This window comes from Capricornis sumatraensis, chromosome 10 (genome assembly GCF_032405125.1).
Source record: "Capricornis sumatraensis isolate serow.1 chromosome 10, serow.2, whole genome shotgun sequence".
Classification (NCBI taxonomy): Eukaryota; Metazoa; Chordata; class Mammalia; order Artiodactyla; family Bovidae; genus Capricornis; species Capricornis sumatraensis.
Genome location: NC_091078.1, coordinates 63,507,390 through 63,523,628, shown reverse-complemented (window position 1 = coordinate 63,523,628; position 16,239 = coordinate 63,507,390). Strand labels below are relative to the sequence as shown.

Here is a 16,239-nt window from a genome sequence, read left to right as displayed (position 1 = left end):
GGTCAAGAATCCACCTGCCAGTGCAGGAAATGTGGGTGCAGTTCCTGGGTGGGGGAGACCCCCTGGAGGAGGAAATGGCACCCCACTCCAGTGCTCTTGCCTGGAGAATCCCATGGACAGAGGAGCCTGGCGGGCTACCGTTTGTGGGGTCGCACAGTCGGACACGACTGAGCGGGCATGCACAGGCAGGCTCTGATGAGTTCCAGGTGAGCTGGGGCTCAGTCACGTGTGAAGGGACAGGGTTTCACTCTGGGGAGGAACTCACACACATCATTCTTGTGAGCGTAAATGAAACCACAAAGCCAGTATGGTCCAAGGCACGTCGTCAGGCAGCCAGGACTAATTAATCAAACACATTCCTATCTGGGCACGCGTTCAGCCACGGCTGTGCTTAGGGACCACTCTCAGTACATGAGCTTATTTTTGTCACTTGGTTTTCTTTCCCTGATTATCACCATTTTAATTTTGTTTCTTCTTCATTTAAAAGAATATATTAAGCATACAATTAAAGCATATAAATAAGACAAAGTGTTTAGGCTTTGAATATATGCCTACTCATCTTTACATAGCAAAAAAATAAATAATCTCTATTTGGGCTGACATATAATTAGTGCTTAGTAAGACAGTATGTTCATTTCAAGCCATGGGTCAACAAGCATTTCTATAGAGGGCCAGGTAATCAATTAATTAGGTGTTATGGGCCAAGAGTTAAAATCAGTGATATCACATAAGAACTTTCTGTGGCAAGAGAGAAAATAAATGTCCACAACTTTTTGAAATTCAAAATAAAGTAGGATAATTAAGACAGGCTTTTACAATACATGTTGTATTAGTCAACTCAGGCTGCTATAAAGAATATCATAGACCAGGGGGCTTAAACAACAGAAATGTGTGTTTTTACAGTTCTGGAGGATAAAAGTTCAAGCTCAAGGTGCTGGCACAATTGGGTTCTGGTGAGAGCCCTCTTTCTGGCTTGTAGAGGGCTACAAGCCCGCCTCACATGGCTTTCCCTGTGAGTACTCCCAGAGAGAGAACAGCAGAAAGAGAGCCAGCCATCTCTGCTCTCTCTTCTTCTAAGGACACAAGTCCTGTCTGATTAGAGCCCCACCCTAATGAGCTCGGTTAACCTTAATGAACTCCTTAAAGGCCCTATCTCCAAATACAGTTACACTTTGGGGTTCAACATATTAATTGGGGGAGGTGAATCATTCAGTCTGTAACACAGGTCTGCTCATGAAAAATGGAATTCTTTGGGGGCAGAAAAACATGCCACTAAATTGGAGTTCAAACGTAACATGCATTTGAAGCTGATGGTTCCTACAAGAGCAGGGAGAAGCCGTGTTTGCCGTAGTTGGGCCAGCACTGATGGAAAGGCCACATAGTGGAGTAGAAGGAACCTCGGGTTTGGGGTCAGGCTGGGCCTGTGCTGAAATCCCAGCTTTGCCTCCCGTCAGCTGTTGCTGCTCGACAGTGACTGAATCTCTGTGAACCTGGGTTTTGCCGTGTTTGGGGGGTGAGGGGACGGGAAGCAGGGGAGCAGGACATACAGGTCTCCCTAAAAGGAAAATAACTCGAGAAGGGAAAGTAACTCTCTTGGGTTTCCATAAGGGTGTCCATCAGGAGAGAAAACACCTAAGCATAATACTGGATAGACACCTGCCCCAGGGAGATGACAACCAGTATCACCCTCATCACTGGAGTTCTGGGGAGTGGGCGAGAACTCCAGAACAGCTGGAAAGATGTTACAGGTTGAGGATGCCGTCTGGATAGGATGTGATGAGGACAGCCGTTTACCTCTGTGGTAAATACCAAATATTTGACCAGAACCTCTCCACGGTTATTAAAAACAAGGCGAGTCTGAGAAACCGTCGTAGCCCAGAGGAGCCTAAGGAGACAGGGTCGCTATCCGTGATGCAGGATCCTGGATGGGATCCCAGAAGAGGAAAGGGACCTTAGGTAAAATCTAAGCACATGTGGAGAAGGTTTGGACTTTAGTTAATAATAACATATCAGTACTGGTTACCTGATTGTGACGAGTACACCATATTCATGTAAGAAGCCAAGCAAGCAGGACAAGTGGGTGTGGGGTATGCAAGAATTCTCTGCACTAGCTCCACAGTTTTTTCTGCAAATCGAAAACTTCTAAAATTCTAAGTTTATTAAAAGGCAACCCTGCACAGGTAAAAGATTCATTCAAAGTGCAAGGTGGACCAGTGGGTTTTACTGTGTTGAAAACAGGGATGAAAGGCTGGTTGATATGGTTTCAGACTCTGCATTAACTTGCTTCTGAGGAACGACCACTTGTCAAATTTTGATTAATAGCAAAGAAAAATAGTTCAGTTATCTGGAAGGGCTATTTTAAAATGCCTTCTTTTCTTTTTCAGTTCCTCAGAAAACCATATAATGCAAAAGATGAAAAGTTAAAGTCGTCACAGGAAGTGAGAAATTCTCTACTGAGCCAGTCATTAGAGGGCTGCAAAAGTGTAAACAAGGCCACACTCTGACTCCATGTTCCTGTTTTGGAAAATACAGTTATTTCTAATTACAAATATTTATATTGACATGTTGGTTTTCTATTTTTAATGAATTAATAAGTAGTTATTTAACTTTTTCCTAAGTTATAATTTCCCATATGGTAAATACCGTGAGCTGCTAACGCATATGAACAGAAACTCTTGGAGGTTCTCAGTAATAATTTTATGAGTCTAAAGACCCTGAGAACAAAATATGTGAGAATCACTGCACTAAACAAATATTCCAGTCCTCACAACTCCCTGCTAGGCAGGCAGTATTATCATTCCACTTTGCACATGAGGAGACTGAATAGCAGAGAGGCACCATAACCTGCTCAAGGTCACCCAGGAAGCAGGGGACTGGGGTTGACACTGGCACCCGGGTCATGATGCACTCCTGACGACCTTGTGTCCTGGGGCTCCGCCCCCACCCTTCCTTCCAGGTCTGTGAGCTCTGCAAGGGGGTGGCGCCCACCGACAGCCCTGTGGTCTACTCAGACAGGGCAGGCTACAGCAAGCAGTGGCATCCCACCTGTTTCGTGTGCACCAAGTGCTCCGAGCCGCTGGTGGACCTCATCTACTTCTGGAAGGACGGGGCGCCCTGGTGTGGCCGTCATTACTGCGAGAGCCTGCGGCCCCGGTGCTCTGGCTGCGATGAGGTGAGGACCTGTGGGGGGTGGACGGTGGGGTAGGCGTGCCTCTGACTGCAGGAGAGGACCCCGAGGCCCAGGAGGGTGTGGTTTCGCCAATGATGTGATCCACAGGTAGGAAAACGGGCTCAGAGCCCCCTTCACACTCTTGGCCTCTGTTTTCCCATCTACAGAATGGGAAGAAATTAGTTCCTGCCCCCAGGTCTGTTGGGATGGGTGGGACACAGAGCACCTGTCAAATCTTATCCTTGGCAAGGGCCCCGGCACTTGGTGAGTGCTCAGAACATCATGGGGTGCGCCCTGAGGCAGACAGAACACGTTCACACCTGGCTCTGCATATGGGCCCCTAACTCCTGTGTCGCAGTTTTATCACCTACAAAATGGGAGGGTAACAGTGCCCACCCCGTGCAGTTGCTGTGAGGGCAAACGAGATCATGCCCGAAAATGCTTGGCACGGGCCCGACCTAGTGACTAAAAAACAGAAGCTGCCGTGAGTCTTAGAATCAGGTAATACACGATGAGACGACAGTACTATTGTAACATGTAGTGTCAACATAACACAAGCCAACAGTCAGAGATGCTAGGAAAGGGGTGCAGCTCTCCAGTATGGGTTTAGACTAGAGGCACTCACAGGTGTGTGAATAGTGACAGTAGCAGTCATGACGGTAGCAGCTACTGTCTGCATGCCCTCGGTGACGGCAAACTTGCTACCTTCGCCTTTGGCACACATGAGGGTCAGAAATGCCTTCTTCACTTTGAGCTAGGATCTCCACCTCCCACCTTCCACTTGTTGCTCTCTGTGAGAAGTTCAGTTCAGTTGCTCAGTCGTGTCCGACTCTTTGCGACCCCATGAATCAGCACGCCAGGCCTCCCTGTCTACCACCAACTCCCAGAGTTCACTCAGACTCGCGTCCATTGAGTCGGTGATGCCATCCAGCCATCTCATCCTCTGCCGTCCCCTTCTCCTCCTGCCCCCAATCCCTCCCAGCATCAGGGTCTTTTCCAGTGAGTCAACTCTTCGCATGAGGTGGCCAAAGTACTGGAGTTTCAGCTTTAGCATCATTCCTTCCAAAGAACACCCAGGACTGATCTCCTTCAGAATGGACTGGTTGGATCTCCTTGCAGTCCAAGGGACTCTCAAGAGTCTTCTCCAACACCGTGAAAAGTTAAAACCCTGTAATCCTCCTACATCGTTAACTGTGTGAGCAAGAGCATTAAGAAGGGAAAAGGGCTGTGAGCAGGCCTGGGCCCCAGCTTACATTTTAAGGACCACAGTATGCTCGCGGTAACCCCTCCTCATCCTAATGTGCTGTAGACTTTTACGTGATGTGCTGTTAACATCTTACAACAGCCCTTTAGGGGGAGGGAATCACTATCTGCGTTTGACATCTGAGGAAAGTGTAGCTCAGAGGGGTCAGTGCTAATCACACAGCCTTGACCTTGACTCTGTTACCTTTCTGAGTACTCCATCTGCAGCAACACTTGGAACACTCATAAAACCCCCTGGGCCGGGTGGTATTTATATCCCCATCCTGCAGATGTGGAAACTGAGGCACAGGGAGGTTGAGAAATTTGCCCCTAGTCATGCAGCTGTTATGTATTTAAATGAACATTCACACCTTGTCCCTGTTTGACCACGAGATGAGAAGGCACATTGAACCAGTTTGCTGTTCCCCTCTCTGGTTCCTCACCAGATCGCACAGATGTTCCAAAGTTTACTTTGTCCCAAGCCCAAGTAACGCTGGGTGTGCCTACTCTTGCAGACTCGCCATTGGCCACTTGGCTATAGTGAGGTGGTCTTCACCAGCTCAGAGCACAACTGGGCTTTGGATTTGACCCACAGAGCATCACAGATGCCAGATTCATAAAACCTGCCAATAGTGGAGGATTGTTGTGTTGTTTTTTTTTTTCCGTCCGAGATGCTAAGATGCAACCATAATCTTCATCAAATACCATACTTACTGCCTGAGACTTATGTCAGGTTTCTCCACTGAAGCATTTAAAGGACAAAACAGTAATGGGGGAGGAGGGACCACCATCTCACATGCCCTGTCTCCTCGAGATAGAACCTGAGTTGTACGTCTTCTGCTCCCCCCCGCCAGATAATCTTCTCAGAGGACTACCAGCGTGTGGAAGACCTGGCCTGGCACCGAAAGCACTTTGTGTGCGAGGGCTGCGAGCAGCCGCTGGGTGGCCGGGCGTACATTGTCACCAAGGGTCAGCTCCTGTGCCCGACATGCAGCAAGTCCAAACGCTCCTGAAGGGCTGACTGCCCACAGCCGGAACCCACAGGATCTTGCTGACGAGGGGAACCCAGTGCACCAGGGCCATCCTAAGGGTCTGGCGAGACAGCCAGCAACAAAAACGTCATCTTTTTTTCAGTGGGAATATATATATACACATATGTTCTAGGTTGGGTGGTGATGGATCCTTCAGGGTCAATAGTTTCAAAGCCAAAGATGTTCTGAGAAGTCTTAGGATGCAGTTGTTTTGTCGTTGTTGTTTCCTTGCCACCAACAAAAGGCATCCTGCCAGGGCTCTAGGAGGAGTTTCCCAGAATCAACTCTGAGTGATCAAATCCTGTGGCTGTAGGGTGTGCGTGCTTCCTCGTGAATGTGGAGGCTCCTCCAGGAGCAGCCTGGGACCCCAAAGATCTTTTGCTGCCTCCTTTTCAAATGGAATTGGAATTTTAAATAAAAAAATAATTTTGGCATGATAAATACTCCAATAAAAGTTTTATGAAGTTCGCATACACCTTGATCTCATTATTTCCACGTGGCCAGCATTTCAGGGTATCTGTTTTGCCCCAAGACCCTGAATGCTGGCGCTGGTGGCAAAAGCCTCGGAAATGCTGGCGCGCCTCTTCTTCAGCTGTGTCTCGTCAGACTTCTTTGGGGACTGTAGGTCCTCAAGGCAGGACCCCCATGACCCAGTTCCAGGTAGCCCCAGGGCACTGATGGAAATGAGAGTGCTGTTTCACGGGAACCTAAAAGCAGCCTCCTGGAAACTCAGGAGCAGCAATTCAGTGCTCTCAGAGCTGAGGCAGGTGATGAGTGAGCCCCTCTGGGAGTGAGACCAGGTAGAGTGTTCAGAAAGGGCCACCTAAGCTCAACCGATGGGTGCCACGTGGGACGTGGTGACCAGTGCAGGCCGACCTGAGGAAATGAGGACTTCATGAGAAATCACTCCCTGTTGTAAATGCTGCCAACCAAACAGACTAGCTCATTGGCTAGTCTCTCTTTTATGACCTCGGTGCACTTACAGCCTCCAAATTCATTTCCTTCCCACAGTTCAGTTCAGTTCAGTTCAGTCGCTCAGTCCTGTCCGACTCTGCGACCCTATGAATCGCAGCACGCCAGGCCTCCCTGTCCATCACCAACTCCCGGAGTTCACTCAGACTCACGTCCATCAAGTCTGTGATGCCATCCAGCCATCTCATCCTGGGTCGTCCCCTTCTCCTCCTGCCCCCAATCCCTCCCAGCATCAGGGTCTTTTCCAATGAGTCAACTCCGCATGAGGTGGCCGAAGTACTGGAGTTTCAGCTTTAGCATCATTCCTTCCAAAGAAATCCCAGGGCTGATCTCCATCAGAATGGACTGGTTGGATCTCCTTGCAGTCCAAGGGACTCTCAAGAGTCTTCTCCAACACCACAGTTCAAAAGCATCAATTCTTTGGCGCTCAGCCTTCTTCACAGTCCAACTCTCACATCCATACATGACCACTGGAAAAACCATAGCCTTGACTAGACGGACCTTAGTCTTTTCAGGAAAAAAAAACAAAACAAAACAAAAACACATTTCCCTCTCTCCTGGGGATTAAGTGTAAAAAGACCTGAGTCTTAGTAGCTCACAGTCCAGTCAACCCTGGCCTCTCTTTCTTAAACTGCCCATCTGTTGCCCAGTGTCTGTGCCTTCACCACCCAACTTCCACTCACACCCTCTTGGCTGCAATAGTCCCATTCACGGGCTCTGCAAGCGCGATGAAGCTATGGCCACACCCTTCCCAGGTGGTCCTCTGTGTCTAGCTCCTCTCTCCAGCCACCCTGCTTCTCTTCCATGTCCACCTTTTCAAGGAGAAGCTTCCAGATGCATTCTTCCTGCCTCCCAGTTGCCTCTGAAGAACAAAGTCCTCACCCTGACATGTAAGTCCCTCCAACACTTGGCTTAACTGTCTTTCTGGTCGTAAAACCTTTCTTCTTCTAGATTTCAATTTCCTTCTTTCTCTTAAACATTCAGAAACTCCTCTGGATCAAGACCTCCCCATCTCCCCCCATCCCTTTTCTATGCTGGTTCCTTGAAGGCCAACTCCTCCCCACTGAAATTCTGTCCTAGAAGGTGCTTCTGAAACATAACCTTCTTCTCAGCCCTTCCTGTAGCACCAATGGAATATTCACTCATACATTCCCTCATTCATTCATTCACAAATATTCACTGAGCACTATAGAGTTCCAATTCCTCTGCTGAGTACAGGTGGGGATGGTGCTCACAGAAAGAACAACACCCCTGGACTTACAGTCTGTGCAGGAAATGGGCCTTGGGCAAATATGCCCACAAGCAGATTTAAAAGTACTGCTGCTATAGATGCTATAGCTTCCCAAGTGGCTCAGTGGTAAAGAATCTGCCTGCCAATGCAGGAGTCACAGGAGGCGCAGATTCCATCCCTGGGTCAGGAAGATTCCCTGGAAGAGGAAATGGCAACCCACTCCAGTATTCTTGCCTGGAGAATTCCATGGACAGAGCAGCCTGGTAGGCTACAGTTCATGAGATGGCCGAAGAGTCAGACACGACTTAGCAACTGAGCACGCGTGCACGTACACATGGATACTATAAAGGCGGTGGCGGGGAAACGTGTCTCCATAAAGCAAATGAAAGAGATTGGGCCTAATCAGGGATGTCTGGAAAGGTGCTCCTGGGAAAGCAACATGTGAATTGAGATCTGAAGAGGGAAAGGAAGATGCTAAAGCTGGATGCCTGGGTGGTGTGTGCAGAGGCCCTGCAGCTGAAGCAGCACCAGTTTATTCAGCACCTATTTATTGCTGTTGGAGACAGTGGTGACCACAGTCCATGGAAGGTGTGGCAGGTCCAGAGAGGGAGCACGGATGCTGAGGCACAAGGGGGTCATCAGCTTTGTGGGCAGCAGACAAGACCCGTCTCTGTCCTAAGAGCAACAGGAAGACTGCAAAGAGTTTTCAGCAGGGGTTGGTGATGGCTGGACAGAGAGACCACGAGATACATGAAGCCCCAGAGCGATGCCTGCCTGAGTTTGTCCTGGCGCCTCTGTCCACACTATTATGGACAGGAGTGATGCCCCCCACAGACCCTGGTGGACACCACCCAGAGCAAGCTCCTGCCTTCCCAGTGTCCACTAACGACATTGACCTTGTACTTGAAATACCCGAATCCCCTCTGACACCCCTTTCTGATGGGCACTCAGTGCAGCCCTCTCTCCCATCGCCTCTTCCTTCCATCCCCAAGGCTGTACCTCACCTTGTATGTTTTCTGCCCAGATTGACAATGGTTTCCTAGTGAGTCTTCCTGCCACAAACTCACCCTGTCCACACAGCTCAGCTAGACCTTTCAGAAACACAGCCTCGCCGTGCAGTCTCCTCTACAAAACAGGGGCACACACAGGAGAAGGTGGAAAGCTTTGTGGGCTTCCCTGGTGGCTCAGCTGGTAAAGAATCCACCTGCAATGCGGGAGACCTGGGTTCAATCCCTGCATTGGGAAGATCCCCTGGAGAAGGGAACAGCTACCCACTCCAGTGTTCTGGCCTGGAGAATTCCATGGACTGTATAGTCCATGGGGTCACAAAGAGTCGGACATGACTGAGCGAGTTTCACTCCTGGCTTTGTAGTCAAACGTCTTAATGTTCCCGGCCCCAACCCACCCTACTTCCCGCTCTCCTTTTGGAAGCCAGATGCACTCACCCCAGCTTCCCCCATCTCTGCTGGCTGCTCCGGCTGCTCGCTTTGCCCAGAGTTCCCCACACGGTGCCCTATTACTGCCCTGTCCATGGGGCTGCCAGAGCTGAACAGGATTCTGCACCAGAATTGGAAGGACATGTGCCCTAAAGTGTTATAACTCATGCATGGTTTATCCCTATGTCAGCAGGAAGAGCAGCTGTCACGCTCACCACTGCCATTCCGCAGCCTCACCCTCCATACAAGACTGCTGTAGGTGCCCTTTCCCTTCACCTGTGTTCCCCAAAACCCCTAGGCTTACAGCGATCACTGCACTGACTCTATTGTGCTATAAATGATGGTTAGAGAAAGGCTCCCCTATGTGCTTCTTCAGACAATACATACTGTCATCTTTGGTCTACAATCCTTAGAAAAACACTTAGCAACTAAATCAAAGAACAAATTGCAGAGGGCCCTGGAATGATTCATTGTTGCTAATGGCTGCTGCTGCTGCTAAGTCACTTCAGTCATGTCTGACTCTGTGTGACCCCATAGATGGCAGACCACCAGGCTCCCCCGTCCCTGGGATTCTCCAGGCGAGAACACTGGAGTGGGTTGCTGTTGCTAATGGCAGTGGGTTCCAAAAGCGCCTAAATCAAATATGGGAACTTCAGTCTGAGGCAGACATTGCTGGCTCCATTTCCTTCTTCTTGGTGGGGACAACCCATTCCCATGACATACACTCATTCTCCCAGCCTCTTTGGCAGCTGGAGGACAGGCATGTGACTTGAGCCAGGCCAGTGGGGCTTCGCCATAGGGAAGCTACTTAAGAATGCTTTCTTCCTTGAGGAAAAGAGATGCTCTGGAGGAAACAGTCCTACTTTCCTTTTCTTTTGATATAATTTCAAACTTCGAGTCTCAAAAAGAGAACAAAGAATCTGACTTCTTGAACTATGTGAGAGTGTGGCTGACACCATGCCCCATTGCGCCTGAATCTTATAGTGTGTGATTCCTACAAACAAGGACATCCTCCAACCTAGGCGTGAAATAACATCAAAAATAGGTATTAACATTCTACCTTCTCATTCTCAGACCTCGGTCACATTTCACCAGTTGTCCCAATAATGTCTTTTATAACAAAAAGATCCAGTCCAAGATGACATACAGCAGTTACTTAACTTGTCCCTTTTAGCCTTCTTCAGTTGGGAAATAATCCCATTTCTTGCCGTGACAGTTTCCATCTTAACATCTTAAATGATTAAAGGTCACTTAATGAGTAGAATGTCCATCAAATTGGGTTTGAGAATTGATAATTCTCTTATAATTAGATTCAGGTTATGCTTTTTTTTGGTAGGAAGCCCACAGGAGTGATGCTGTTTTCCTTTCGTTGCATCCTATAAGATAATACAAGATTTTTACTTGTTCCATTAGTGTTGATATTAACTTCCAACACTTGATTATACTAGATTCTTCCATTATAAAGTTACTCCTTTTCTCTTTGTACTTAATGACTATTTTGTGGGAAGATACTTCGAGACTATGTTAATATCCTTGTTCCTCATCAAAATTCCACCCACTGCTTGTCAGCATCCATTGAGGTTTCTTGAATGATTTAATTATCACTAAAACAGTTGCCAAATGCTGATTTTTTTTCTAATTCAATCATTCCTCCCATATTTATCAGTTAGCATTCTACTATAAGGAAAAGCTTTATTTTCTCCCTATTTATGTATTCATTCATCGTTCTGTCAGTTTGGAGTTGTAGATGTCTATTTTATTAAATTGCTTATTATCTATGATTCTCATTACTACTTTTGATGCTCAAATGGTCCCAAATATGGCCAACAAAAACTTTTACAAGTGGGCTGTTATACTCTTTCGACAGGTTGCCATCATGCCTCGAACATAATTTTACATTCTGGCACCACAAGGAGCTCTCAGCTCATTTTATGCTTTTCCTGCCCCAGCTTTGGATAGCTTTGGATTCAGCCGTTTCTCAGGAAGCCGTTTCTCATCTTCTTAAGTTGGGTGCTGTCAGGTGGGAGTTCCTGGCACCATCTTAGAACCGTGAGGAGACAAGCGAACGAAGTTAATAAACTGAGGGAGATGGAGCTGAGGCTTAAACAGTACCTAGATCCTTGGTTACATCATCAAGCCGGTGAACTCACATGAGACAATTTCCTTCTACTCTGTGCTGGGCTACACATTCCTTGTCTGATACCTTTCCTCACCATACAGTTTCTCATTAGTGACGTCTTGTTCACTGTAGCCAGAAACCGTGTGGCTAGTACCCAAGATGCCTCACGCTCTAGCTTGACTGACACATTTCTGAAGTCGTTACAGCCCCTGGTTCATCTGGACGTTTAGTCAAGTCTGTCAGGGGGGACACAGGCGATAGTGGCATCAGTGCTTGACTCTCTAGGTTATAGACTTTGGCTCCAAAAGCTTAGCTTCAAATCTGAGACAGTTCCATGGAAGCTGAGAGGGGGCCGATGCATGCAGACCGTTTACACTTCTCTGCCTTTAACCTGAGACCGGAGATGATGCTGCTGAAGGCAGACGTGTGCTTGCTCCTTCTTCTCAAGCACGATGTGTGTCCAGCCAGATTCTACTAGTTTCAAGCAAAATGATCTCTTGGACTGATTCCCTCGGTACTATGATGATAGAATCTGAGGGTATCAGCATAATGAGTTTCTTTGGTCTGAGTCTGGAACAGCTTTGGTTCTTGAACAACAGGAAGGATTTGGACTTGCAGACAGAAGAAATATTATCCAGGCCTCTCTCGCAAGTGAGGGAAGTCCAACGCAAACCAGTTGAAACAACAACAATGAAAAGAAAAAAACTGGAGGGAATCCACATTCTAGAATCTACTTTCTAGCTGAGAATCTGCTTCCTTTTTCCATCTCTCACCTCTGTTTTCCTCAGTGTCGACTTCATGCTCAAGCAGGTTCAGCCAGAAGCAACAAAGCTCATATTCGTCCTTGGAGCCAGTTAAGCCTAATGAAAGGGCTCCCTTTTCTGGGCTTTCTGGGAATGGCCCAACATGGGTCATGTGACTAATCCCTTGACCAATGACTATGCCCAGACAGGCAGGGAACCTTGATTAACCACCCAATCCCTGAGGGGAAAAGAAGGGATCAGCCACCCCTAAATCACATAAGTCAGGCCCTTGTAGAAAAGACAGGTCCCATTAGAACTGGAGGTGACAAAGGAAATCCTTCTGGGCAAAGAGAGGGAGGGTGGATAAAACTACAGGACCAAAGCACAGAGAAGGAGCACTTCAGGAAGTTAGCAGAGAACCAAGCCAAGGAATCTAAGGACGAGGCCATCCCAGGATTGGGGAATGCAGACTCCTGGGAGGCGTACAGCAAAGGGCCAGGGAGGAAGCCAAGTCACAGAGCTCATCTTGAAGCAATTATCGTGCTACTAAAACTCTCATTTGTCCTGGTATTTTTTTTAATTACTGGCAAGAAAAGACAAATGTTTTTAAAGGGCCAAATAAAATGGTATTCCCTAAAGGAAATGTCTGCAGGGTTTTATTGGGACCTTTTTATTTTTCTTTTCTTCCATGAAAGATGATGGAGACTTACTAAGCTGTTTTTATGGGAAAAGTTTAATAAATGTGAAGGATGTACATCCACAAGCTCAAATATGGAAAGTTTTAAAATAGAAGAGTGACACAAGCAGCTAATGATCCCAATATGCTAGACCATGCAGACTGCTGGCACAGGTTCCGGTTTTTAATCAAATATATAAATTATGAAATATTGTTGCAAAGAACCCCAAGTCTTTGCCCTACAAGGGAATAGTTTGTGCATCGTTTGACAGGAGAGCTCCACGAAGTTCATCTTCAGCTGATAAGGGGAGAGGGAACAGGAGGCGACGGGTGGGCGGACATCCTTGGCCAATGCAAGGGGACCACGTGTGCCAAAGTGGGACAGAGGAATATGCTCCCGCCAGAGTCCCAGGCCAAGGAAGACGGTGTTTATTCAATACAGTGCCTGTGTGGTCCCCTCTGCAGGAGAGGTGTCCGTGACATCTGGGCCAGGACTTGCAAACACTAAGCTTTCAGCATTTTTTCCCTCCCCAAATGCCACCCATCTGCCACCTCCACATCAAGGCTCAGCGGAAATGCTCCCTCCTCCAGGAAGCCCTGCTGGCTCCTCCAGATGTCCAGAGCCTCAGATAACTGTGTGACTGACGTGGCCCTTGACCAGACTCCATGTGTCAGACTCCAGGTTTGTCTTCAGAAAAGGCGACTCACTCACTCATTAGTTCATTCTTTGATCCATTCACTCACCACGCCTACTAAGAAACGGGCGCTGTGCTAGGCCTTAGAAATACAATAGTGGATGAAAGAGACATGGCTTCTGCACTAACAGAGTCAAAATCTATCAGAGGAGAGCCAGCAGTAATACCATTATCCACTCAGACCTGCATCCTAGCAGAATTCCAGCTTGGGCTCCTTGCCAAAGTCTCCCCAGCCTCCTAGAAAACAGGCCAGCAGTAGGCCTGACCCTCCTCACTCAGTCACCAAATAGATCCTACATGTCGGGCAGCTCAGCCTGGCTACCGACAGCACAGGGGTGGCAGCTAGGTGCCTCAATGTTAAAACCACCTCCACTGTGTGGCTTAGATAAGTCACTCCACTTTGTTCCCAAGTTTCTCCTTTATAAAATGGGGGTAGTAATAGCATTTCCTTCATAGGGCTGTTCTGAAAATTAAATGGGAGTGTGCACATTAAAAGATGTAGAACAGCTCCTGGTCCACAGTAAGTGCTCAGTAATTACCGAACTAAGTAAGTGTTGCTTGTATTACCCAACAGTGGATCCTGGAAGAAGACGGCTTAACTGAAATCTCCTCTACTCTTAGAAACAGTGTTTTTTCCTTAATTTTGTATTTTTTAAAAAAAAGTTCATCAGCAAACTTCCTTTTCTTATTTCTAATCTCTGAGACCATCTGGTAAATGCCCAAATAAGACCCGCATCCCCACTGAGAGAGCTATTTTAGCATCCCGCTATACCTGCACACACAGAGTTGTGGATGTCGACACCCCCTCCTTGCTAGTGAAGTCTGTCAACCTCTTCAAAGCCAGGCGATGCCGGCCCTGTGCTTGTGTCGTGCGTGTTTTAAGAATGGTGAGTGGCAACCATAAAAAAAATGAATGAAACAACGCCATCTGCAACAACACGGATGGACCTAGAGGTGATCATACTAAGTGAAGTAAGTCAGACAGAGAAAAGCAAATATCACATGACGTCACCTACATGTGGAATCTAAACTACGACACAATGAACTCATTTGTGAACAGAAACAGACTCACAGACACAGAGAACAGACCAGTGGGTGCCAAGGGGCAGAGGCAGGGGAGAGGGGTGGGTTGTGAGTTTGAGATTAGGAGATGCAAACTATTACATACAGAACAGATAAGCAAGGCCCTACTGTAGAGCAGAGTGAACTATACTCAATATCCTAGGATAAGCCATGATGGAACAGGATATTTTAAAAAATGCAAATGTGGGTATAACTGAGTCATTTCACTGTACAGCAGAAATTAACACAACTTTGTAAATCAACTATTTAAACATTAAAGACAAAAACATTTAAACATTAAAATTCAGTTAAACATTAAAAACAAAAACAGGAATAGTGAGTGGCTCTGCTGACCCCCAGACTCACAACGAGTTCCACAAAATCTTAAGGGAATACCTGGGAAAAGGTAGGGGAAACATTCCTCTGAAAATGCCATACATTTTTATGTCTCACCTAACTCAGTCGAGGAGTGAAAACAGCTCAGGAATTGAAGTCCCCAAAGGCCTCTGACTTAAAACATGGAGCCCAGTATTCACTGCTTGGAGAAGGAAATGGCAAGCCACTCCAGTATTTTTGCCTGGAGAATCCCATGGACAGAGGACCCTGGCGGACTATGGTCCGTGGGGTCGCAGAGAGTCGGACACGACTAAAGCAACTAAGCGCGCATTCACTGCTAACACCAGGAAGGTGGCATTCTTGAGGAAGGCCTCTCAGATGTAGTGTTTAGAAAAATTGCCTGGGGAGATTGTTAAATGTGGGTTCTGATTCAGTTCTGATCGGATGGCATCACTGATTCAATGGACATGAGTTTGAGCAAAGTTTCAGAGACAGTGAGGGACAGGGAAGTCTGGCGTGCTCCAGTCCATGGGGTCGCGAAGAATCAGACACGACTTAGCGACCGAACAACCGATTCAGTAGTTTTGGGATGCGGCCTGAGACTCTGCCCCTCTAACAAGCTCCAGGTGGCGATGCAGTTGGTCTAAGGACCACCCCTGGTGTAGCCAGGCTGGAGCATGTTAGAAAGGCTGATCTGCGGCCAGGCAACCTGACCCCATGCCTGAGAAGGGAGGAAATGGAAACCATGGAGTAGAAGCGCTGTATCAGGGTCACGCTGCAAGCTCAAGGCAGGGCCAGGACCACCACCCAGGCCTCCTGGCTTCAAAGCCAACAGCCTTCCCGGAGCTGCTCACCAGGGATGGGATTCCAGTGCCTGCGGGGACCAGGTAATGAGGCACAGCCGTGAAGCAGGCCACGTGCCAACAGCAGGGGCCAAGCTGCTTGTGTGGCTGCCTGTCACTTCCCTTTCTAACACGCCAACAAAACATACCTGTTGCTACAACTGCTCTGAAGGCAGCCAGTTTGCATCGCCCCAACCTAAGGCCAGGATTCAGCAACATGTTTCTGTAAAGGGCCAGACGGCAAGTATCCTAGGCTTTGCGGGCCACATGGCCTCTGTTGCAACGGCTCAACTGCGCCATGGTGTCGGGTGAGTAGCCACAGACAACACGGAAACAAGCAAGCACGCCGGGTGCCAATGAAACTTGACTGGAGGTAGCTGGATTTGGCCAGGGAGCCAGCGTTCACTCAGCTAATTACACAAACAGGGTCAGGGGGCGGGGGGAATGCTCTCTATTTTTACCAACTATCCCTTCTAAAAGAGGATTTTTAAAAATGCAACATGCATCTTTCTAGTGGGTAAAGTGCTGTCCTCTGTGAGTGTGCAGGGACAGAGAGCGGAGGCTAACTATCTCGTTTTCTTGGTTCTAAAGTACACATGAAATGAAAAGATGACATTCCTAGGATGGGGACTTATCTCGGGGTGACAAGTGGTCGAGTTCCGCCCTGCAGCCCCATACAAAGTTG

The 16,239-nt window shown here is 47.8% G+C and overlaps 1 protein-coding gene across 1 annotated transcript in view; it reads left to right on the top strand.

Moving 5' to 3' along the window:
• The window catches only part of LMCD1 (LIM and cysteine rich domains 1), a 56,518-nt gene extending 50,768 nt beyond the window's left edge, over positions 1–5,750 (top strand). The window contains exons 5-6 of the mRNA XM_068982374.1: positions 2,957–3,172; positions 5,266–5,750. Coding sequence (XP_068838475.1) covers positions 2,957–3,172; positions 5,266–5,424 — 375 coding nt within the window. The 3' untranslated portion in view covers positions 5,425–5,750. The remainder of the gene's footprint in view (positions 1–2,956; positions 3,173–5,265) is intronic.
• The last annotated feature ends 10,489 nt before the right edge of the window (positions 5,751–16,239 follow it).